General features: G+C 45.2%; 2 protein-coding genes and 1 long non-coding RNA gene across 7 annotated transcripts in view; 2 read left to right on the top strand and 1 right to left on the bottom strand.

Annotated features, from left to right (window-relative positions):
* Positions 1-77: 77 nt before the first annotated feature.
* LOC309572140 lies at positions 78-9,895 on the top strand. The gene is made up of 3 exons (XR_014226344.1): positions 78-824; positions 1,072-2,276; positions 7,718-9,895. It is a non-coding gene; the product is annotated as an uncharacterized lncRNA (long non-coding RNA).
* Positions 2,124-16,058, bottom strand: RAD52 (RAD52 homolog, DNA repair protein; the record flags this gene model as incomplete). 2 transcript variants are annotated; one of them, XM_082280186.1, is made up of 12 exons in its annotated part: positions 2,124-2,258; positions 2,501-2,743; positions 3,257-3,337; positions 3,964-4,100; positions 4,317-4,513; positions 5,492-5,567; positions 5,653-5,771; positions 6,010-6,077; positions 7,765-7,858; positions 8,414-8,515; positions 9,868-9,956; positions 16,028-16,058. In XM_082280186.1, 11 exons carry the CDS (start codon positions 9,952-9,954, stop codon positions 2,200-2,202), a joined length of 1,263 nt encoding a protein of 420 aa, XP_082136312.1. In that variant the 3' UTR covers positions 2,124-2,199. The 2 variants fall into 2 exon arrangements, with proteins under 2 accessions (XP_082136312.1, XP_082136311.1); XM_082280185.1 differs by lacking the exon at positions 16,028-16,058 and having other exon boundaries at positions 9,868-10,044.
* Positions 16,059-16,280: 222 nt separating this feature from the next.
* Positions 16,281-24,759, top strand: part of ERC1 (ELKS/RAB6-interacting/CAST family member 1) — a 284,042-nt gene continuing 275,563 nt past the window's right edge. For 3 of the 4 annotated variants that reach the window (XM_082280692.1, XM_082280694.1, XM_082280695.1), the window contains exon 1: positions 16,281-16,405. The gene's annotated coding sequence lies outside the window, so the exon portion shown is untranslated. Of the gene's footprint in view, positions 16,406-16,493; positions 16,598-24,759 lie in introns of those variants that run through there. The other variant, XM_082280693.1, reaches the window with a different exon arrangement.

Raw genomic sequence — 24,759 nt, forward strand, 5'->3', positions numbered from 1 at the left:
TGGCAGACAAGACCTCGGCGCAGTCCCTGTGGAAGGAGAGGCGGAGCGAGGGCCCCTGGGCTCCTGCGCTTGCTGTGGGCACTGAGGCAGGAGCAGCGGCTCCTGAAGGGCCCTTCCCGGCTCTTCTGCGCTGCCTCCCCTGCCCTCTGCTCTGGGGCGGATGAGAGCAGGGACGTGCCACCTGCGGGGAAGGGGCTCCTTGGCGACCTCACAAACAGGAATTCAGTCCTCCGATGAGCAACTGGAGTGGAAGAACTTGACAGCGTCATTCTCAGCTGCAGACTTGCAGGAATTTGGTATTTCTAAACACTAACTGCTGCTGCATTTCTTTCCATTTTAAGAACAGCTTCTGTTATGAGTCATGCTGCGCAAGCTTCGAAGGGGAAAAAAAAGCTCCAAGTATAAGTTTTCCTGTCCTTTTCAAAGGGGCCAATCCCGAGAGGCTCAGTGCAGTGACTCTGTTAGAGGAGGCACAGCTCTATTTGCATTGTTTCCAGAGCCAAGGACGCTGAGACTGTTACATTTTTGTTTCAGACTTTCACATTTTTTTCATTGTAAAAGTTTGGAGCAGCTTTGAATCCAGTAATTCTGAAGGTCTGCACGTTCCCTTCCTAGCAGGTATATGGTTTCAACAGCGAGGGCATGACTCAAACACGTGGAATGTGCTTCTTCCCTGAGCTGTTCTGAAGGCAGCACTGAATTGGCCAGAAACAACTACGGTGAAATGTGGAACTGTTTTCTAGATGTAATCTATCACCGTTAATTATGGCTTGTCCTGTCTTTCCATGCTGAAGTCAATCCCTGTTCTTTGTCCTGTTCAGGAGGTAAGTGGATCGTAAAGGATCTTTTAAGGGAAAAGGACTGGTTAAGTGATGAAGGCAAAGTAGGAGGAAGAGAAATAAATGCTGAATATTCCAAATGTATTTACATTTAGACAGAGCAGTGAGGCAAAGCATGGGAATAAGGTCCTGTTTGAAGCCTGACATTGATTTCAGGGTTGGACTAATCCCAGAATTGTGTAAATGTTCCTGGTCCAGCTCTAACTTTCAGTCATATGGCATCATTCTCCAGCCTCCAGCACTGCAGTAGCAGGCTCCCTCCACGGATGCCTGGGACGGTGACACCAGCCCTGCCGGGAGCAGCGCTGCCAGCACGGGCCGCTGGCCTGAGCCCTGCCGTGGTGCTGCCGGGAACTGCAGCTGAACTGCACAGGAGCAGGGCCGCTCAGCCCAGCAGAACTCCTCCCTTTCCTGCACGGACCTGCTCGAAATGGATAAAGGAGTATTCTTCCAATACTGATTAAAAATTCTTCCTTTGGCCTGCTAGCTAGACGGACGAGCTGTTGGCTTTGCTGTAACCTTTGCACCCCTGTGAGGTTCTCTGTTTGCCCGTCCTAAAGCCAAGGAGGCTGTGCAGGTGCAGTGGTGCCCCTTTAGCTTTAGAACGTGTTGCCTCCTTTGAAGGGAACGAGGTGGAAGGGTTGGAAGGGCAGAGGCACGAACAGCTTCCAGCGGGCTTTGTGTTTCAAATTCATGTTTATTTCTGTATTGGAAAGGGTTGAAAGCTTATTTAAAAACAGCAGTGCGGCTCCCATTCATGATCCAAAGGATCGGAGCAAGCACGGGGCTGCCGTGTGCGGCGCTGGCGGCGGTCCCGGCGCGCTCCTGCCCGGAGGCACAGGCACGGCTGGAGGCTCTGCGGCTGCTCGGGACAGCGGGGAAAGGCTCGGGAGGAGAGAGGGGCTGTGCCCCGGCCATGCAGCCACAGGGCACAGCGCGGGGCTGCACCTCAGACACCGCCTGTGCCACCCCCGCACTGCACCTTCCATCCTCTGGCCGCAGCCCACCTGCTCCCCTCTGTGCTGGAACGCAGCACTGAGGGAGAGAGAAAAGCTATGAATTGCATCTCATTTTTAACAATTCACCCTATTCGTGCCTGCTTCAGGCACTTTACAGGTAATATCCCTTGTAAAATGGCCACAAGTCTCGTGCTGCAGAAGCACAAATAATTGTGTGGTTATAGAAAAAGGCATCTGAAATACATAATAACCTAAGAGTATATGAAGTTCTTGCTGATTGTATGAAACTCTTCTCAGTTGCTTCACCATAATATACAGCAGGGTCCATCTGACACAATATGGGAAGCCACTGCAGTCTCGTGATGTAATCCCAGACAGAGGCACAGATCCCACCGGGTGCCTCATGTAGGTTCCAACCTCCTTTTCTTCAAGCTCTGACTTCTCCTGAGGGGGCTGCACCCTGCCAAACAGGGAGAAAGTAAGTAATGGACTTTTTTTTTTGCTTCTAAATGTGTTCCTCAATTCTTTTTCTAACTCTTCCTTGATAGGACAGTAGGATGGAAAAAAGCAGACAGTTTTCCAAGCCCCCTGTCACAGCATCTGCAGCCAGGTCGAAAATAAAGGAATGCTTCTCCCATTGGACTCTCCCAACGTACCAAGAGCCCTTGTGAAGCCAGACCCCTCACTTGTGGCAGCACATACCTGGGGTGTGCTGGTTGGCACAGCTGGTGCTGCTGGCTGCAGCAGGGGGCTGCAGCTGTGCAAGCCTGGCAGAAGCTTTGTGCTGGTTCACCCTGTGGGGTGTCCTGCTGCGAGTGCCCAGCTGGTGATGGCCACGGGGTGTCTCAGGTGCCTGGTGTGCAGCTGGTGAGGGCTCTGACATTTTGGCACCTGTTACCTTTAGGTCAGTGCTCTCCAAGGAAATGTCCCAAAGTTCAGGATCATCTGGAAGGAATGAGAAGGGGATCCATGACACAGTACTGTACTACAGGAATGGCAGTAGCTCCAAGACCAGCACATTCTTTTCCTACAGGCAGTGACCACTATAAAATTTAATCTGTAAAGCATCTCTTATGTCAGTGTGCAGCAGGGTCCTGCCCCTTGTGCTCTGGACTTCAGCAATGTCCAGGCACCACAGTGTGTGACCCAAACAGCCATGGCTGTATTGAGGAAAGATACACCCCAAATCCCCCCCAAGTTCTGTTTTGTGCAGTGTCATCTCAGGAAAAGGGTTTATCAATAGGTGTAACAACTCTACTGAAGAGCCTAAGTGTGAAACCCCCCACAGTGATGGACATCATCTCCCTGACACTCAAGCAGAGTTTGTATTGTTAAAGTCAGAATCACAGTTCTGTTATTCCAATCCTTCACAGCTTTTGCCTTTACACTGTATTCTGAATTAAGCTGGTTTAAATGCTAATGATTTAACACTTAATTACTCATCACTCTTTGGCTGACCTGCAAAGAACTCCTCTTCTAGTGCCAGCTCCTGCTGTACTTCTGGTGGAGTGCTGTGCTTGACAGGAGGGTTGCATGTTGCTGCAAGGAGGCAACACAAGAAGAGATTAATACCAGAAATACAGAAAAACCCTTTGGCTCCTTCTTAGCAGAGCACGAGTCTGAAATGACACCCAGCACTGCCACCGGGTACCCTCTTTTCTCCTAGAGCTGGTTAAGACTTGGAAGCAGGATGTGGGACAGCAAGGCTCTGCACCTGATGTCTGACAAACAACTGTGCTACTTTAACACGGTTTTTTGGCCTGTCTCCCCAGTCTTCACGTTCCTGCTACCACGTGGCTTCCAGACCTCCCCATGAGTAGTAAAGGGCAATGTAGCAGTAGCTCAGGCAATATGTATTTGCCTGCAGCTACCACAGCCAAGTGCTGCAGCCTCAGCTTGGATGCAGCACGTTAATGGTGCTGACAACAGCTGCTTTAGGGTCGCTGGAAAGCTGCAGATTTAATGATGCCAGTTTAGAGCTGACATTCCTGACACTCTTGGAACAGACAGGGGAAAATAGGATAATGCTCCTTCCTTTGGCCTCAAAGGTGTGTTGATGGCACAGAACAGCAGCACACAAAGCTGGCCAGGCTCCTGTACTGTGGCTAACCTGTGCCTGCCAGCAGCTCTCATGGAAAGTGCCAGTTTTTAATGCCACCTCTCACCCTGTTTGCTGCTGGGAGTAACTCCTGGGACCTGCTGCTTTTTCTCCATCTGCTCCCGGAACTGCTGCTGCAGCTGCTTCTGTCGCAGTTTCCTCTGGTAAGTGGCATCACACTCCGTGGCCAGGGAGTCTGTGCTTCTGTCCCTCCCCCCAGTAAACACAAAGTTAAACAGGGCCTCAGCAATTACACTTTGTGAAGAAAAAATTAATTGAGAAATAACAGTAAAGAAAATCTACTGAGCTAGTGCTTTATGGCATCTTTGGAATTGAGCTGTCCACATGTTTTAAAAGGGCCAGTAACTTCTAATACATACTAATATTTATTAAAAAATAAATTGATAACAGCAGTCTCACCTGGGAGCGTTGGGCTGTTTCTGATCTGCTGTCACTACAGCAGCCTCTGTCTGGCCAGGGTTACAGCCAGGTGTCACCTCACAGTGCTGTCTCCCTGCTGCATTCTGCCTTTCCACATAGCTGCTGTATCTTGCTTTCTCTATTTCAGGCTCATAGTCCTGTATTTTAGCTTTGACCAAGTCTAACTCAGGGGGTACCTGGTAAAAGGAGGAAAACCAGAATATTCAGAAATTGCCATCGTCAATCAACATTACGAATTAAATAATTAATTAAAAATATTATTAAACATACTAATTAAATAATTAAAAATTATTTTGCTTGCGCTAAGTCGAGCACTAAGTTAGAAACCTGAAACGCTCTTTTCTCAGTACCCAGAAATTCAGTCAGTTAATCATTGAATTCCTGTGACTCTGTGTTGGTTTAATTGTTCAGTGCTTCAGGCCAGATGGTGAGCTCTCCCCACGCTGCTCTGCAAACGAGAACAGGTGCTGGTGATCGATCCATGGAGGGTTTTACAGCTTCTCACAGCCCCACAAGGCTGTTGCTGAGTCTGTAACTAACAGTAAACTCTACCAGTCCATTCTCCTGCTTGTGCTAAAGGGCAAGGCCAACCTTTACTGAGTTCTGAGGAAGGTACACCATTCCTATATATTAAAGATGGGATGTTTTGGCTCTGTCCCTTTACAAGTTTGTGGCAATGCCTCTAACAGACAATGACCCTGGCAAACCAGAGATCTGGGCCATCTTGACCTGGAGAGAGGTGTCACCTTGGACCTGCTCCTACATGTTTGACAGGACTGCCTTGCAGCTCTAGGCCTCTAGCAGAGTTTGGCAAGTCCTAGTGAGATTGAAGGCAGCTTTACTATGAAAGTCCATGGACCAGCAGTTGCAGGAGGCTTCCTTTTCCCTCACTCCACAAGGCAGGTCACTGCCTAGCAGCCTCCTGCCCCCAGCTGGTGCACAGCAGGAGCTGGCAGGATCCACGCTGCTTACTGAGGCACCACTTTGGAACATTCTGCTCTGTGTGTGTGAGCTGCTTGTTACGAAGGCTGCTGGTGTCAGAGCTGGTAACCCTCAGCAATGAGGTGCACTGACAGCACCATTGATAACCCTGCAACTGAAGGAGCGGGGGCAGGGGGTGCCCTGCAGCCCCGCTGACAGCCCCCGTACCGCACCTGCCGGGGAAGCTTGTTCACGGCTCGCAGGTAGTCCTTGTCCAGGATGCAGTTCCCAAGAGCATTCCCAAAGCACCTGAGAAACAAGAGGGCTCACTGTGACTGAAACCCTTCATTTCCACGTAACTTCTGAATATGTACAAGTGCTGATCTTCACTCACTTGAGTGCCCTCTTCAGTCCATCTGTTACTGCCTCCTTTCTTGCCTTTTCCAAGGATAAGGCCTTGGACTTCAGGCCTTCACTGACTCCATATCCCACATCTTCATGGTATGACCCATCCTGCAGTACAATTTTAAATACAAGGGAATTTTATACATGCAGGTGCTGTGCCTTCCCAAGCCTGGTTAGCTGCTCTTAGCTGTTTGTTGCACAGCAAGGTCAACATTGAGGACACCAGCAGGTTCCCGAATGCAGTGCAGTACCCGAGGACTGTGCTCTGACCCGTGCAAGGACTTTCATATCACAGCTTCAGGCAGTTGCTCAACTACAGTCAGAGCAAATAAAAAAACCCACTTACCTTAAGCTGAACCTTCACAAAAGCACAGACACCCACGTAGAACCTGCCATTGTTGAGGTCAACAAAGTCTGGGAGAAGATATTTTAAGTGTTAATTTATAAAAACAATAGTGGAAAAGAAACTTGTCTATGAAAGTAATTTCTTTCCTATGATCTACTAGAAGTCTGCAGTTTGCAAATAATCTACACAAGTTTTTATCCAGGACAGAATGCCTGAAGAGCTGAGCAGGCTGAAATGCAACTCTCAGTTCAGAATCTCTGAAGTACCTTACTTCACACCAAAAGCAATGCTACATAATACACACAGAGCACTCCAGGTAGAAGTCTTGCAGGTCTAATAGAAACATGTCACGTGTCTGAAATGAAATTTGGCATCAAGTAACTCTACTCTGGGGTCCAAGAGTTCTTCTGTACTCATCTGATCTATTTGTCTAATTGTTTTGTAAATCTGCTGAAGGTGCAAGCCCTTTTTCTACCCAGGAATTTAAAACAGAATCCTCTCACTCTGAATTTCTAAGGAATGACTTGTTATGGCATTATCTGAAAAAGGTAGAAGTTTGAAGGATGTCAGTCTTTTCTTGACTGAAAAGGGGGAAAGAAAACTGTGGTGCAGAATAGATGGAAAGCAATGAAGTAAGTTGTTCTATTTCTAGAATCTACCACCCTGAGTTAAGAAAAGATTTCTGAAGGTGGGGGAGAAGGAAGAAGGTAATTTAAGCAGCTGCTTTGACCTACTTCAACAACCAGCCTTCAGCATAAGCACAGCAGATCTGCAAACAAGGACAACACTTCTCCGTGTACTATTTCAGCTATCAACATAGAAGAGGCTGAAGCTTTAAGATCACCTGAACACCATATTATAGTTGAAAAATTTTTCAAAAATTTTCTGTTGTAAAAACCTCTGTACTAGGTATTAGCTAGAAGAGAAGTCTGTAGAAAAGATGGGTCCCTAAAGATTAGGGGAATATTAACTGAGAATAGGAACTGGTTACAGTCTAAAAATACAGGTGAACATGAAAGCTGGCTCGGGACTGCCGAGTGTTAAATAGTTTAATTGTAATTACTCTTGACTGAGTGTACCCATAGAGATCAGAGACTTGATTAGAATAGCTCAAGAATAATCATAAACACACGCAGAATAATGACTATGACAGATCGAAAATGAAAAGAGAAGCTCCATTATTATTTGAGTTCTCTCGTTTTTACTAACCGTCAAGACACCTGGAAATTGCACATGCCTCTGCCCAGGTGCTTTGAAGTGATGAAGTTGTAGCAGCTGAGGGCACTTGGTCTGTTCAGCCTGGAGAAAACTGAGGGGAGACCTCATTGCAGCTACAGCTTCCCTGAGAGGGGAAGAGGAGGGGCAGGCACTGGTCTCCTCTCTGCAGTGACCAGGGACAGCACCCGAGGGAATGGCCCGAAGCTGTGCCAGGGGAGGTTTAGGTTGGGTCTCATGAGAAGGTTTTTCCCCCAGAGGGTGGCCGGGCACTGGACCAGGCTCCCCAGGGCACTGGGCACAGCACCAGCCTGACGGAGCTCGGGAAGCGTTTGGACAACGCTCTCGGGCACAGGGTGTGGCTCCTGGGGATGGTGCTGTGCAGGGCCAGGAGCTGGACTCGGTGATCCTTGTGGGTCCCTTCCAACTCAGCATGTTCTGTGATTCTGTGATGGATACCCTGGCCTCTATCTGAGAGACTTTTCCTTCACAGTGAAACAGGAGGGAGCAAAGACTTCTTCGCCCCCAAGAGATCCTTACCAACATTCTGCTGAGTGACTGAATGAGCCCAGCCATTGAAGCCAAACATCTCATTGGCCAGACTGATGACCTTGTGACCCTCAATGTAACAGACCTGAAAAGAAGAGCATGTACATATAAATATATACATAAATACATAGCCTTGTGCACACGTCTCTACACACTTTATTTCCAACAGATTACACATACCACCTTACACTGAGGAAACCCAGCTAAATTCAAGGTTCAGATAATGTAAATAAAAGGCTGATGGTGCAGCTTTAGGTGCACTCTCTTCCAGCAAATGTGGTGGGGATTAATAAAACAACAAATATGACTTAATCCACAGAAGAGAGTGGGCACTAAAGATGGTAAATGCAGCCACTGTTATATAGTCCAGTTCTGGGGAAAAAATTGGAAAAACATCTCAGTGTTGCACAAGTAGGTAACTAGTCCTTTGTAAAGGAAGCACTGAAAAATTAAATCTCTTTTTAAGTGTAAAAGGAATCTGTGGCTCAGTAAAAGCCAGAATTTACGCCATGCATTCATATCTGCATGTTAAACTACTAGAGGGAAATTAACTTAAAAAAAAAAAAAAAGGAATACTGTAACTTTCTAAACCCTAGTTTTCCTGGGAAGAGCTGAGTTGAAACATGATGTTTGTTCCTACCTTTTGCCCTCCTCCCGCCTGCCGGCTGCTGATGTAGTCTGGGCCCAGCCTCTGCCGCAGAGCATGCTGGATGGCTCGGTACTCGCTGGCTGTGTACTGATACTTGACAAGAACAAGGGAACACACATCTTACTCTCCCTGTTTTAGCTTCCCCTCTTCTCCTAAGAGCACTTCTTTATCCCAGTCCCTCCAAGATGTGCATGATCCATTTTTTGGAATTGGGATGTAGCAGGCAAGGAAACACCTCAGGGTATGTACGTACATTAGACTGGTTTTTTTTCCTCTGACTCTTGATGGATACAGGCATTAATTACTGAGCTGCAGCAATTATTTTTCATTAATGATCCCAGTCAAGCTTGCCACAAGCACACATGTAAATTTCTATTTTACTGCTCAAAACCAAAATATACTATCTCTGTGACCAACAAGAAAAGTGTATTTAAGAACAAAACTGAAGATTAACTGTACTCCACTACCACATGCCACCAGGGCAGGGAGGACAGCAGCTCAGGAAAGCAGTCAAAATAGGAATTTCTTGAGGAGTGTTCAGCCCATTTCCCTCAAGCAGGGAAGGTCCTTTGGCTAACTCCAACATCACTGGTATCATCAGAGAACACTGGCATCACCAGAAGCCTAAAGTTTTGTAAGATTAGACTTGTCTTAGTAGAAATGCAATTTACAAAATGTAGAGAAGCCTAAATGTATGTTTAAGGATTTGAGAACTAAAAAGCTCGTGTTGTTATAGCCTGAAGTGGGACAGAACAGAGGTTTCACCACTTAAATCATCAATACTGTGTATGCATGTACTGGCTGCCCAAACAATTCAGCAGAACACAGAATCTTCTCGTGTGTGTGTGTGCCATATAAATTCCAACTCCTGTCAAACTGCTCTAATTTGTATTTAGTTCTATTTAAACTTGAAGGAAAAACTTTGCTATTTCTGACTCTAGAATGCAAGCCTGTAACCAAAAAGCATAAGGAAAATGGGACAATGCACAAGCTTGTGCCATATTCAGGAACTATGTAGAAATGCCTATCATGGAGAAGAGAATTCACCACCAAAAGCTCTGTTCAGTCCAGATACGGTTGTCTTTTTTGCAAACTATTTTACAATTTTTAAAAATTATTTTTAATAGCTCAAAGTAGTTGGCTTTTCTAAACCTGTACTGAGAATACGTGTAAGCATGATTGAGGCCATCTGAGAATAAGAGAGAATAAAATGAGACCCACTTTTAAGGTACAAGATTGAAAAACCTTTTGAGAAGAATCCAGAGCAATTTATTATAATTCGAGGCATGTCAAGACTATTGCAGAGAAGAAATGCTAAGTACAGTTGGGTGTAGCATGATTCCAGCCTTACTGTACCCAAGTTTCAAAGGAATAAACATGCAGAGCAGATTTCCAGAAGTGTGAGCATGCAACTTGTATTTCCCTCTGGGGCAAAAGGAACCGACCTGTCCGAAGGAAGCCACTGAGTCCCCAGCGCTGGAGCCGTTGCTGCCGCTGTAGCTTTCGCTGTCCTTCCCCTGGCTTTCAGGCATCCCTGGAGAGGAGAGGAGATAGGATGACTGAAGGGAACAGAACTGACAGTCCATGGGAAGACATGTCAAAAAGCTTATTCTAAATATCATACTGGTAAAAAAATTATCTATGTGGGTTTTTTCCTTTTAGGTAAATGTGAAGGCACTGTACCATGCTAGGGAAGGAAAAATAAAATAATTCCCTCTTTTGGATTCTTCAGCACTGTCTTCCTGGAACACTTTCAATATCCATTAACACTTTAGTAAAAAGTAGAGACAACTTTCTAAAACTTTACTCAGCTATATCCTGACTTGTTAGTTTTTATTTTAGATTGTTGTTTTGACTGTAATCCCCCTGCCTGGTGCTATGATGGTACCACATAAAGTGTGCAGAGCTGAAAACCACAGAATCTGCCAGAACTGTAAGAAGTGGTACCAATAATTCAGTAGATGGCACCCTTTTCCAAGCCAGTATCCACCACTTCCCAGCACTGCATGGCCACTCCAACCCTGCTCTGGAGCAGTGGGCCTGGGCAGATTGTGGACCCCAGCTGTGCAGGCTGCAGCAGCACTCTCAAATAACCCACAGAGATGATCTTTTACTGTATTTGCACCAATGCTGAGCACAACCAATAGCCCAGCACTCAGACTTTTGTAGGCAATACAAATATAGGACAAATTCAGACACATACAAGAGACCTGGAGATGTCAGAACAGTTTGAGAAAGCCTAAAATTCTCAGCAGATGGCATGATTTGCCAGTCAGTCAGCACCTGGCTAGTACTGTGCTTTGCTAATGCATTCCAGGTGTGGCACTTTTTAAAATAAGTTGTTTTTCCGAAGTTTACTGAGGACTTGCCAAACAATTTTCAGAAAAAGGATACCAGTTGTTTCCTTGGCAAGTATGAGCACTGGCAATTATGCCAAGTGTAGCTAAAATTCTCCTTAATTTTTGCTGGCTAGAATTACTCATCTTTGGTGCCAAACTTGTATAATTGTACAGTGTTCATACACTTGAATATGTTTCAATCAGAAGTTAGCAGCAATTTGTAAATACATTTGGCTTTGAAAAAGAACAAATAGAAAGCAACATTACCAGGAGAAACACTTGTGATTTAAGCAGGCTACTTCCTCTGCTCAGCAAAGAGTTCATTGCATGGGGAGGGAGACAATTAGAGAGACATAAATAGTGTGTGTGGCCAAGGGAACTGAAATTTGAACAATACTGTTGCCTCCACTCACACCCCCAAGCTGCCTCAATCAGATCTTAATCACTATAAGCCCTTGGAAAGAAACAATGACCGAAATGTCACTTGCCTTCGTAACACTATGACCAATTTATGCAAAGTAGGTGGGTGGCATTTCCATGCAAAATTGCTTAATACTGGTTTTGGTTAAAGTCCCTCAAGCTTTTATATGGTGTGCACCATTATCAGTCTAAATTTAGTTGTCTAAATTTAGTGGTTTGTACTCAAATTATGTGTGAATCCAGTTGGAGTGAAGGAGACACAGGATGCCAATTTAGTTTCAGGCTTCACCTGCAGGAACAGCTTCAGCTGTGAGCCTCGTTTAAACCAAACGCTCCATCGGAGAAATGTGGGGGGTTCTGCAGTTGGGGAAGTGCAGCGCAGCCAAGCCCTGTGTCTCAAAGCAATTGTTTGAGCATTTCAGAGCGACAGAACTTCGATATCAAAAATTATTAGAGTAGGAGTTGGGAAGAGAGAGCAGTTAATTCTGCAAATGCAGCTATAAATCTGTCCTGGTGCCAGAGCCAGGAGCTAGGGAAGGCAAGGCGCTTCCATTCCTCACTGGAACATTGTTTCATCACTGCAACATTGTTTCCTCACTGCCCTGCCCTCTCCCCACAATGCTTTAACGCACATGAAACATTAATGCTGGAGTAGATAATAAACTATTCACTGGAGTGCCAAAGAGCCTCGGACACCCTCTGAGGCCAGGGCTGTGGTAGGACGCTGCCTGACTCATTAACCAGTGCTAAAAAATGCCCTGTTTTTAAATCAGAAAGACTAAAAATTAAAGCTCAAATATGCATTTGAATATGCAGGATGATACACACAGTTTATCAGTTTAAAGGCACCATCTCTGTGGTAATGGGACCATTATTTATTATTTACAGGGAATTCTTGAGTTTAGCTGGTAATGATCTCAGGAAGTTTTCTTGTCACTGAGAAAGAGAGCACACAAGACCAGAGGTGCTGCACTGTGCTCCAAAACATTACCTTGATACACTAGAACAGGTAAAGAAACTTAACAGCCTTTACTACCACCAGATTTTGATCTTGTCTTTCAAAATGTGTACATAATCAGAAAAAACCAATCTCTGTTTTGGGAAACTGGATATGAAGCACCAATTTTCAACAGCACCCTACAAGCAGGAATTTATTGGCATGGTGGTAGTGAATTGAGCACTGCTGAGAAAAATGTGTGTGTACACAAATTCCTGTTCAGGAAATAAACCAGTCTTCCAGAACAGATAATCCTGAATTTAATCTGTTCAAGTATATCTACCAGTGTGGGCTGCTGTGTGGCAGCAACACCTTCACCTGCCATGACTGTATGGACATAACTTCTAATTTTCTAAATTAACACATCCTCACACACCTTTCTATCCTACTGTCCATTACCGCCCAAAAATTTATTTTGCTCCTAAATCACATCTTTTCCTATCAGTTCCACTCTGCCTCGACAAACTAAGTTTTTGAACCATGCACTGTGCTCTAATCCTGTGGCAGGAGTGCCAGTTCCCAGCTCTCCTCACAAGTAAGGTGGAAGCAGGCAGTTTGCATCACTTCAGAATAGTTTGCATACCACGCATTGTGCAAGTACCACAGCTTGGGCAATGCTCAGCTAGAACGTGGCTGTTCAAGGAATTAATCAGAGCATCCCATAACCTAAGACAGGAATTTAAACACAGACTCTGAACTTCCACAGGGCTTTTCATTCATCCTTGTCCTCTCTATCTGGTAAGTTTCCTTCACAGAGAGGCTTTGGTTTGCTGAGTAAAAATCTTCAACATTCTCTCAATAAATGCAATTCCACTGAGCCCAGCAAGAGCAAACAGTTATGCAGGTAGCAACAAGTGATTTAGCAAGCACTAAAGATAATGCCACATACTTAAGCTAAGGTTTGTATTACTCTGAGAAAACATAGAAAAAATTTACAAGTTTTATATTTCTGTGGAGTTTTCTTTCCTCTGGGAACCCCAAACTTTACCCATTATGCAAAGGCTGTTTAACACAGAGCTGAGGTACCTGTTTCAAGTTTAATGGGGCAGATGTTCCTAATCAAGACAGGCCCGTGCTACTCCACAGTTTAAAAGGAGTGGAAGAGAGATAATGCAATTGCTTGTGGAAAAGCTGCACACAATAGAACTGTTCAGTTTTGCCTTCTGATATCTCTAGGTAAGCAACCTTGATGACTTGAGAAAAGCGAGGCAATGTTCTGTTAACTTCAATAGAAGGAAAAGATACTCAGTGTTTGATGGGTTAAACATGGAAATGCAGGGGCAGGTCAGGAGACTGGGTGTCTACTGCAGACTACAGCTGGCCTCTGATGCTGACAGGACCTTATCAATGTCCCTTACCCACTCAGGCCACATTCCGTAGCAAGAGAAAAAAGGTATAACATAGGAAGTTTGAGCTCCCTGCAGGAGTTTAAATGTTTGCTTTCAGGGCATACAAGTGCCACTCTGACAATTTCTGCTCAGTTACAGCACGTGTCATGTCAGGGGGACACCTGCACCATGCAGTCCCACGCATGACACTGGAATCTGTGCGCTCCAAAAGCATCACTGAACTCTTTGATTTATCAGGCACTGCTCACTGCTAGCTTTACTCTTGGCATGTCTAGGATCGTGATCCTCCCTGCACTGAGCAGAGAACACTAATTCTGGTTCCACTTTTGAAACATTTTAACGAACGCAGGGTAAAGCTCTTTCTTCCTTACCTTTACATGCTTTTGGAAGAGTAACAGCACATTTGTGGGAGTGTGTTTCTATTCAAGAATTTTTGGATACATCCGACAGCTGAAACGAAGCCTGCCTGGTCAATTCCTGCATTTTTGGAACACGGGGTGAGAAACTCACCTCCTTACTCATCATGCTGTTTCCTGTCACGACAGCCTCTATACAGCTGCCACAAGTTCACTGAGCATCAGTGTAACTACTGGAAGTTGCTCAGGAGCCTGCTTTCCCAGCAATTACAAATCCAGTTCCAGTCCAAATTGCTCCGTTTAGCACATGCTTTGCTGTGTTTTAGCCTGCATATTTTTCAAATTTTGCTGGTTATGCCTCCAAACATTTTCTTTAATAGCAGTGGTGTGCGTCAATTACCCGTTTGCTAAGTAGTTTTGTTTGCTGTTTTAAAGTCCACTGCCCGCTGCAATTTTTGCCTTCCAAAGGGTCCAAAAACGTTTCCTTAGTTAAAAATGCACCAACAGCATCCTAGGAAAAAGGTCATTCCAAACAATTCTAAGTTTGAACTACATTTGCTTTCCAGGAATATAAATCCCATTTAATTTCTCACATTACTTAATTCCTTTGCATTAACTCACAATCCATATAAAAAATACTTCATTGAAGGGATTGACTGGTACTCCTGCACAAATAATCTTTTTGATGACATCATAAAAAAATTCCTCATAACAATAAACGATGACCAAGGGGTAGAACTGAAAGACAAGAGAAACAACTCTGTGGTACAAGTTTTTTTCCAGGTAGGAAACAGTAACACCTCACAGTTCCAAAACCAAAAGTGAACAATCTGCTCTTCAAGGAGTTTCACAACCATCCAGGCAGAGTAAAAGAAAAGAGCTCGTTCTGGAGACCAGACCAGGCAGAAATATTACTGAAATATCATAAATTATTTACATGGGCACTTCTTTCTAAAAGCCTGTCAGACTGATTTATCACCACATCACTTATGTACAAGTCACTTCAGCCCTTGCAAGGCAAAGACAGCAGGGTTTTTAACTCAAGAGTAATGGTTTGGGATTTACAGGGAAAAGCAGCCTGTCCAACTGTAAGCAGAAAGCCTGCAATTTCCCAAATGCAATTACCAGGCAAGGAATTAATCCAGCCTGGAAACGAAACCACCTGAACTCTGCAAGCACTGAGAGATCTGTCAAACTGTGGTGCACAAACCCCATGGTGGTTACAGGCACAGATGACACTTCTGGCAGCAAGACCCTATTAAGCTGACACTAATTAAGTTAGGATGAAAAACCTAAAGCTCTTAGGCTCTGTTTTGCTCCAGGTTGACACTTGCTTATTGTTAAATGGAAAATCATTTACATTTGAAATTGGCAGAATACTTGAGGCGTGGGCAAGCCTGTATCTGTTTCCATCCTTCTGCCTTCTTAGACAGCAACATAAATGATCCCTTTTTTGGGGGGATGCCTTAGGCTTGACAGAAGGGCTTAAGTAGTAGAGCATGCACTATATGATTTTACAGAAATTAATTTAAAGTGGACTCTGTGCTTCTGCAGTTGAAAGGGAAGTCCGGGTTATTGAGACCTTAGTGGATATCAGCGTGCCAGAGGTCTGAATGATAATATAAATGGTAATTATAACATATAAGACGCAAAAATATAATAATACATAAAATATACGATATAGCTCATATAGAATATGATGAAATAACGTTATTATAAGCTGTATTCATTGCAACAATATACTATTTAAACGCTGATAATTTACATGTCAGTGTGTCATTCCTTGCGTAGTCTGACAGATCCATCCCATTTGCCACAATCTCTCCCTTTAGTGTCCCCTCCTAACGGAAGTAAGAGCTAAGGAACTCAGTGTTGCTTTTGGCTCCTTACACCCGTAATCCACAAAAGATCGGGCTGCAAGAATTCTTGGTGGGGTCAGTTGTCGTCTGCCCGAGGCCCCCTCAGGAAACACCGGCCCCGCGCGCGCCCCTCGCCCGCCGGCCGCGGCCCCTCAGCAGCCGTCCGCAGGGGAAGGCCCGGTTCTGTGCCGGGTTCTGTGCCGGGTTCTGTGCCGGGCTCGGTGCCCAGCTCGTGCCCGGTTCGGTGGCCGGTTCGGTGCCCGGATCGGGCCCTGCCAGCCGTACCTGAGCCCTCCCGCGGCCCCTTCGCAGTTCCCGCCCGGAGCGGCCGCTACGGCGCCGGAGAGCGGCCAAACTTCCCTGGGGCCGCGCCCGGGCGGTGACGCAGCTCCGGGGGCGGTGCCTCAGGCCACGCCCCCCGCGGCGGGAAGGGCCGAGGGAAGCCCGGCGCGGCGAGCGCGCGCGCCCGTGGGCGGGGCGTGGAGGCGGCGGGGGCGGGGCCTGCGCGTGTCTCGCGCCGGGGGCGCGGGAGGGAGCGGCGGCGGGAGCGCGGCGGAGCCGAGCGGAGCCGGCCCCAGCTCAGCTCAGCTCAGCTCAGCTCAGCTCAGCTCAGCGCGCCGGGCGCCGCCGCCGCCCGTGCCCTCCCCGCGGGCTGACAGGCAGGTGAGGGGCCGCGCTCGGGGCGGGGGGGGTCGGGTTAACGCGCCTTGCCGTCCGCTTGGGGGAGCCCGGGGCGGGGCGGGGCCTGCGGGCGCCGGTAGCTGCGGGAGCAGCCGCCGCGCTGGGCAGGGGCTGCGGTGGGGCCGGGCAGCGTCCGGCGGCGGCGGGGGCTGTGGCCGCGGAGCTGCCGCGCAGGTGGGTCCGGGCCCGCGGGCGGCTCCCCCCGGGGGTGCGCGGGGCAGGGAGGGGGCGGCCGGGGCCTCTCTCCGCCGGGCCCCGCACGCTGTCACCGCCCGGGGCGGGGCGGGGCGGCCCCGGTCCGGCCCCGGGGACCGCGGCGGGGCGGCCAACATCGCCCCGCGGGCCCGCGTCCTGCCGGGCGCTGCTCGCGGCCGGGCGGGGTCTGGTTGTGCCTCGCACGGGCGGTCGTTCCTGCTCTGCCCATTCGCCTTCCCGGCCGTGTTTTTCCGCCCCTCCTCATTCAGCCTGTCCTTGGGAAGCGCACGCTTTTGTTATCTTAGTCACCTCATCTGCGGGAATGGTGAGCGGTGTCTTTCTGCCCAGACCTTGCGGCGGTGTTGGATTTTTTCTGTTTCCTCTGTGAGCGCTGAATGGTCAGTTTCATGTATTTTATTGCATCTACTACGAACCAGCGTCAGCTGACACGGTGCTTTGTTTCTGAGTCTGCTGCCATCCTGAAGCCTGTGTCAGGAATTGCTGCCCTTCCTCATCTGTCTCGTTTGTAGTGTGAGCTCTGAAGGTTACTTAGGAAGCACACGATTTATTTTACCTGGAACGTTGCACGCGCCCTGGAAGTTCATGTTATGGTTTGTGCTGGCTGGTACGGTGTGAAATGGTTTGAAGTGAAGCCCCAGTGGAAATGGGAGAGACTGGGAGATGCGAAGATATAAAGAAGCACCTATGGAGGGGCTGGTAGTGGTGGGAAGCAGTACAGGAGCCGAGAGAATGAAAGCAAATGGATAAAAATAGAATTGTTCTGAAGAACGATGTGTGATTTACATTTTGTCCAAGCACGTTTGGGGGGCCACGCTCAAGTGTGCAGGGTGGTTGTAGCTGGAGAACGTGTTACCTCAAATCCAACAGGCTGTAAGCACAGAAAGTTGTCTGGTTTGGCTGGTTTTGCGGCTGTAATTCTCAAACAATGGCCAGCTGGGCAAGGATATCTGCAGCAGTAACCTCCACCAGCTGCCTGCCCTCCTTTGCTCCCTGAGATTATTGCGTCTGTAGCCGTAGGTGGCTGAACACACATCTCTTCCTGAGCTCCAGCCTGGCACGTTACTGGAGTTTGTGTTGGAAACTGCAGCAGCTCAGATGTGTGCCCCAATTCAGGGTCAGTTATGAGTCAGCACCCTTAGAGCCATTTCAAATTGGATGAGGAGAGAGAGAGAAATCACCACCTTGCCCGTGCTGCTGTGACTAGAGTGGGTAGTAAAATAAGTGTGGGGTTTTTTTTCCCAGTAATGAAAGCAGTAATTATTTAGTTACCAGCTGTACTGAATGTAGTTCAGTTTTGGAAGCATAGTGCAGAACTTTATCACGGAACAGCAGTTCCCAGGATAGTCAAGCCTATGGCTACTATATCATCCAGAAATTTGGAATTGTGTGAATCAATCAAGCTGCAGGAGGGGCTGCAGCTAGGAAAAGGTTGGGATCTGCTGAATGAAATGTGAGTTTATCATAATCTTCGATATAATTTGAACTTCTTCCACCACTTCTGGGAGACTGATTTGGCTGTAATTAAATCACTGTTGGGATGTCAGCAGAAGCCTAAACTGAAGAAAACCTGTTCTCTGGGCTACATTAAAGCATCATATTTGTCATAATTTTTAGCATTCTTTTTATTCCTGTCATGAGGTTTTTTGAGATTCCCTTCACGTAACTTTTCATCCATAATACGTGGCTAATGGCCTGACTAGCAAAGAAGATAGGTTTGGTATGTATGTGGCCTATTCCCTTTTACTGAATTGCAAATATTGGTGATGAGAGAAACCATGGCTGTTTGTTTGAGGAGGTTTTGATATTCAGTGTGTTCTTACTTTGTTTCCTTTTTTTTTTTTTTCTTTCTTTGAATCTGCCAGTTTCTCAGTTCCTGGTAGCAGTTATATGTGCTGCTGTATGAATAGGAATATTTCACCATGCTATTGTAACCAGTGTGTGAGTTCCTCGCTGTTATTCCTTATTTTGTGAAGCAGGATACTCTCCCATTGTTATCTCTCATCCCCTCAGCCCTCCCTATTTTCAAGCCTGTTCTGAAAACCTCTCTTGGGTGAGAGTTTTGTTACAACACTTACCTGGCTAAGCCACTGGAGAATTGTGTTATATTTAGAGGGTCTGGCTTGTTTTAGCTGAGTATGGTTTGGTCAGAAATGTAAGTGTGGAGGGATGCATGTGGCTTTTTAAATAGTAGAACTAAACCCATGGTGTGGGTTCTTGACCCTTGCTGGCCACCCTGCTGTAAGAGTAGTCTGGGTGAAGAGGGTTCTATTCTATCCATTGCTGCCTGTTTAAGCCAAGAGTTTAACTCTGGCATGCAGTGGACTGCTGTGTGGCAGTAGTAGAGCAGGAGATCCTAGAAAATCCAGTGCTGATTTAGCAGTAGTGATGTTTTCTGGCACGTGGGTTATGTCAATATTGTTAGCCCAACGTTGTTGTCAGGGTGAGATTATGATGGAATTTCTGTAGCTGGAGCATGCTTTGCCTTGCACTGTGATGTTACCCATGGTGACTTTAGGCTGGCTGTCCACATGGGCTCATTAGTGCTTCTAGGCACTTGTTGGACTTTTGAAATATCTTTAGTGCTTTTAACATTTTGTTCATGCTATTAGGGAGTGGGGTTGTTGGTTGCATGCCACCTGTGGGAAAGAGAGAAACAGCCATGGATGTAAACATATAGTATTTACTGACTTTAAAATGGGCCTATAAACTCTTTAGCCATACAGTGACAGAAGATTAACATCCACAGATGAAGATCTTCAGTGTTCTAGATAATTAGAAGAACGAGAGTTAATTTAATCAGTTTATCACTAGGAAGTGATATAAGTGATACGTTGAAGTTCTGACACCTGTTGCTTTTTGTGTTTTGCCTTTAAAAGAGGCATAGGATGATTTTTTTTTTTTCTTCACATCTGCTTTAAATTTAGAGACTTACAATTATGTCCCAGTCATTGCACAGAAGAAATTCTGGTGCGCCTACCCAGACCCCCTACACATGTCAGCATTAAGAAGTTAGGACAGGGAGGGACTCTGGGGGTCCAGAGTGGTAAATCCAGGCAAGAAGCAGCAATTGAGCAGGGTCATATCTGCTCCATGTGCTAATCATGCTGTGACAGATTCAGTGAAATACTTTAAGCTGTAGGAAAGGAGAGGTGCTGGAACAGCGCCCAAGATTTCTGCCACACCTTGGAAGCCTTTCAGTGTGATGTCCAGGTAGTGTTAAGCAGTATGTGCTCCTGGCTCTGCAGGAAGACAGAAGAAATTCTGTCTCAGCAGCCAGAACAGAAAGAACTTGCTTGTGCACCCAAATTTAGTGACCAGATTAACCCTTAGTGCCCTGGGAGCAGAACCACTGAAGTCTGACGAGTGAGGTGAAGTAAAGCCTTTAGAAATATCCTTAGTGCCTCGGGTTCTCCCTCAAGCTGAGGCCAGCCTCCAGAGTGCTAGGGAAAAAGTCCTTACAAGCAAGTGGTATATCAGATTATACAACTGTGAGTAACTAAAGGTTTAGCTGAAACAGGTGTATTTATTATAATAAGAATAAGCCTTTTTTTTGTGGCCCTGTTTTTGGGGAAAGGAGATAGAAAGGAATGGAACTGTGGTGGTGACAGCAGACCCTTTATGCTGATATCAAGACTTTGAGGGTATTATAAGAAATAAAACTTGGTGTCAGTTAAAACTGCTTTTGCAAAGAAAGTGCTGTAGAGTAGAACAGAGCATGTTCTGTCTTCCTTGTTGAGTAAGTAGATCCCATGAAAGGAATTGTGTACTTGTGGGAGACAAATTAACTAGGAAGCTGAGGAATATTTCTGGCTCTCTCATTTACAGACTCGCAGATAGTGTTTTGTGGATGGGACACCTTGTAGGGATGGGAAACAGAAAGGTGTCTAAAAAGGACAGGGAATCAAGATGTTTCCGTGTTCTTTGGTGACTTAAAGTGTACAGGTGCCATTTATGCTAACCTTTCAAATGTAAAAAGTCTTTAACAGGAATGTCACTTTATGTTTAGAAACAAAACACTCCCTTGACAAATGAATGCTGGCTTTTTCCCTTAAACTGTTAGGGTCAGGATTGATGACCTGCCTTTTACAAAACATATTTTTTTTGTATATCAAAGTCACCTGAAGATTGTTGGGGATTTCTGAGATGCTTTTCTGGGCAGATTTCTCTGTGCATATGGGGGAGAATGTATCAGTTCACGTCTTGTGTTCGGTGAGACAGAACAAAGGCTCTGTTACAGTCAGTGAACCTGGCAGATGTGCAAGTAGGTGAACTTAATTTAAAAAATACAAAACAAACACCGCCACCACCATCCCCCCAGCTTTTAAAAAGGATTGCATATAAGCAGATGGCAGTGCTTCAGCATGTATTTATGTGCTCTTTAGGAATGAGAGTCAATCCTAATATGAACAGTTACTTTTCTTGTCTTACTTCTGTCTTAATTTCATTCATCCTTTTTGCTTTCTTGCTGTCAAGGCCACAAGGACATTTTGATAAAGAGCCCTGAATTCCATGGGTTCAATGCCTTGTGTCCAGCATTGGCTGGCTTGCACACAGTTTCCAAAGTAAGCTTTCTTCTGTCTTTTTGTGTGTAATAGTTATTAATTTAACATGAAAAGTAGTGAGCCTTCTTACCTTCCAAAACTAGTCAAGCCAAAAATCTACAAAATAGCCATAAGAGATAGAGGCTTCATGCTTTTTATTTAAAGTAACGTAGCAGCTGTAGGTTTTGTAACTGTGATGTGCACTAGGAGGGAACAGGAATTAATTTTTTCTCTTGGTTAGCACACCTCTGAGTTGTTGTGAATCATGTCAGTTCTCTCATTGTACCCACTATTTGGATTCCTGGCAGGGTTTTACTGGAATGTAAGCTTTTCTTTTTTTGGAATTCCATCTTTCCTACCTGCCTTCCCCTCTGTTGTATCTACTCTGCAGTCTCTGTCCTACTGTGTAATCTAGTCTTACTTGCCATTAACTATTCGGGTGTAAATTATGTAAATGGGAACAATTGCTACCTCTGTTAATGAAGTCTAATGTGTCTGCTACAGTCCTTTATCAGATTAAGATGCCTCTTGTAAAGGCTGACTTTGCTTTTATTACGAAACTGACATTCAAAGCTTTCCTTGTGCAAACAGGAATCAGGGTGACAAGGAAGTTCTGTCTTCTGGAAGCTGGATCCGTGGCTTCCAGTCTGCTGCTGGGGAGGCTCTAGAGGTGTCCCTGGGCTGTAAGAGGCACTTGCCTGGTGTGTGATCCCACTGCCCCATTCCTGACTATCAGGCAGTGATGCTATTAAGGAATTGTCTCCATAGCTGTAGCAGTTTGTCAGCTGGTGTCAGTCCTGAACAGAAATTGCAGCAAAGAATTTCACAGGGCCTGCTGGAGGCTGCAAAAGTTACTCTGAAATTCTTTTTGTTTTAATAAATGTAGGCTGGGTTTTCCCTGTATTTCTGCAGCATGTTTGTGTATTTGGTTGCTTGCTTACCTAGAAGTAATTAGTGTGCTATTAATATTTGTCCTGGAGTAGGGGGAGACATGAAAGGCATTATTAATTTATATGACAGAGATATCTTCCAGAGGGTAACAAAACTTCTTTGTAATGAATCTTCTGTTTTCTGTCAGCTGTAGCCAGGAACACCTGCCCTCTGAGCTGTTGGTTCACATAAAATGTTAGATGTAGGGGCTGAGTGTGACAGCACTGCTAAAGACATCTCATTTTATGGGATTCTTTGTACTGAAGTTTGATGTTAATGTGATCCCTCCAGAATTTCTTACATTTCTTCTATGCCCCAATACAACTTTTATTGAAAACCACCAGATCTTTTGACAAGACTAGTGTCTCTGTACCTGCCCTCTCTCATGTCATGATTGCCTCTCAAGTAAATCTCCATGAACCTGTGCAGGTGGCTTTTTACTGTTCTTTTAGCATGCCAGGTCCTGATCCTGGCATGTTTGAAGAAAGCTGGGTTCTCCACTGCTATTCACTGCCTAGGACTAGGTTGTTGTAATGAAACAGGTGGATTTTAGTTGCTACAGCTTGCACTGCATTACATTTAAATGTCTGCTGCCAGGTTATAAACATTTTCCACGGTTAATGGTGTCTGTCTCTGAATGTTTTGGGACAGTCACCTGTGAGCTGAGAAGATGTTTTTCTTAGCTGGCACTTCAAGCAGGATGTGCTGTTAGCTATTTTAAAATTTTTATACAGAAAACCTGTTCATAACTGTCCTTTTCCAAACCTTTTTCTGCAATATTGTATAATTCTTGCCTATTCTTTTCCTGATAGTCATTCTTTCATGTTTTTCCGTAAGCACTAGATAGTATTTTCAACTTATACTAAAGCAGGTCAGGTCTTTGTGCCTGCAAAGGTGCAATGCCAATTTAAATATGTATAAATGTATATGTGAAGTTTTTACTTGGGCTGATGTGAATTTCTTTTATTTTTTAATTTGGCTTGCATATAGGATGCTTTTTGAAGTTTTTGTTCTCTTAATGAACAGTGAACAAGAGAATTTTGTTTCATAATTGTAAAGTTACACAGCTATCTTGAAGAAAACTGGTTTAGCACTGGCTTCAGCTGTTTTGTTCTTTTAAGCTTCTTTATGTTGAAAGTCTCTTTTTTTTTTTTTTTTTGTAATCTTGGGTTTAGGGTTCCTGTATTGGCAGAAAAAACAAAGGCTTTTGAAATCTACAGGAGAATTTGCAAAGGGAAGATGGTTAGTACATTCCCAGTTGGACAGTGTTCCTTGTGGTTACCACCATCTTGTAAGGTTCAGGGATGATTTATTTGTGACTAAATTTAGAGTCTCAGTAGAAGAGGAAAATAGTAACAGTGCTGCATGTTGGCCTCAGGGAAAATAAGAGACCATACTTGTGAGATTCCCAGCACAATGCTAGTGTGGGTCAGAATACTGAAAAACTAACTTTTCTGGTTATGATGTTATCTGAAAGAAATCTTCCATATACTTTTGCTTGGACTCTGGGAGGGAAACTGGAATTCTTTCTTCTTCCTGATTAATTGTTACTGCAAAAAAGAAAAGATTTTTTTTTTGTCACTTCCCCCACTTTGCTGTTTTCATGATGAAAGATGTTTTTCCTAGTGTGAATTGTATTAGTATCTGCTTCTACAACAAAGTGATATGGTCAGTGAGTGATAAATGCTATTAGAAAAAAATAGGGGAAAAATAAAAGAGTTAAGATTTATCTTGTATCTTTTTGTCTTGAACTGTGGCAGATCTGTGTCAGTGGCAATACTGAAACTGCCTGTGTGGGAGGGTGTATTTAGTTAATAGTTGGAATATTCACAATTTTAAAGTCTAACAATGGTGTAGTGAAAGTTGTCATTTCAAGAAGAATGCTGGGGGGTTATGTTTGCTTGTTTCCAAAGACAGCTCCTCTGAATCTACTGCTTTTGTGTGATAGGTGAGTGCAGTGTAATGCATGGCAGCAGTAGTAGAGTTCTTCTCCCCGAGTTTGAGCTGTGCCAGCTCTGGGAATCCTTCCCATAGCCCTGATCAACAGCTAATTCTAGCACTTGGCTTGAATTACTTGATTTTTCTGGAGTAGCCTGTGAAACCAAGCTTGGAGCTGAGTTAGCACAGGACTGGTGTTTCCAGTTGAGGTGGCTGAGAGCTCCCCTGCCTGCCCAGTGTAGGTGAAGATGGTTCCTGCACAGCACCTGCTGTGCTACCAGCTCCTCTCTGCTGCCCGGGAAGCTGCTTTCTTTTGAGGATATCAGCCACTTCCATTCATTGGAAAGTATTCATGGTTTCACAGAATGTTTGCTAGTGCAAGGAGAAGGCAGTTCTGTGATTTTCCATGTTGAGGGTGAGGAACTCATTAGAAATTATCTAAAAACTTTTGAGCTCCTCTGGTGTGTTGTTAAGGACTTTCCCAGGTGATGCTTCTGTGTGCAACAGCGATGTACTTCTAGCAGCTTGGAAACTCAGTGGTTTGGGGGTGAAGTCCTTTAACTGAAATGCAAGTCTGGTCTTTCGGTTCAAGTTAAGCTCATCCAAAGCTGTTAATGAGTGTTTGCCCTGATTTACTGTGGTGAGTTTTTAGCAAATTAATTAAGTGCTGTTATTTGGATTAATTTTCAAGAGAATCCTAATGAATGCAAG

This window comes from Coloeus monedula (assembly GCF_965178545.1).
Source record: "Coloeus monedula genome assembly, chromosome: 4".
Lineage (NCBI taxonomy): Eukaryota > Metazoa > Chordata > Aves > Passeriformes > Corvidae > Coloeus > Coloeus monedula.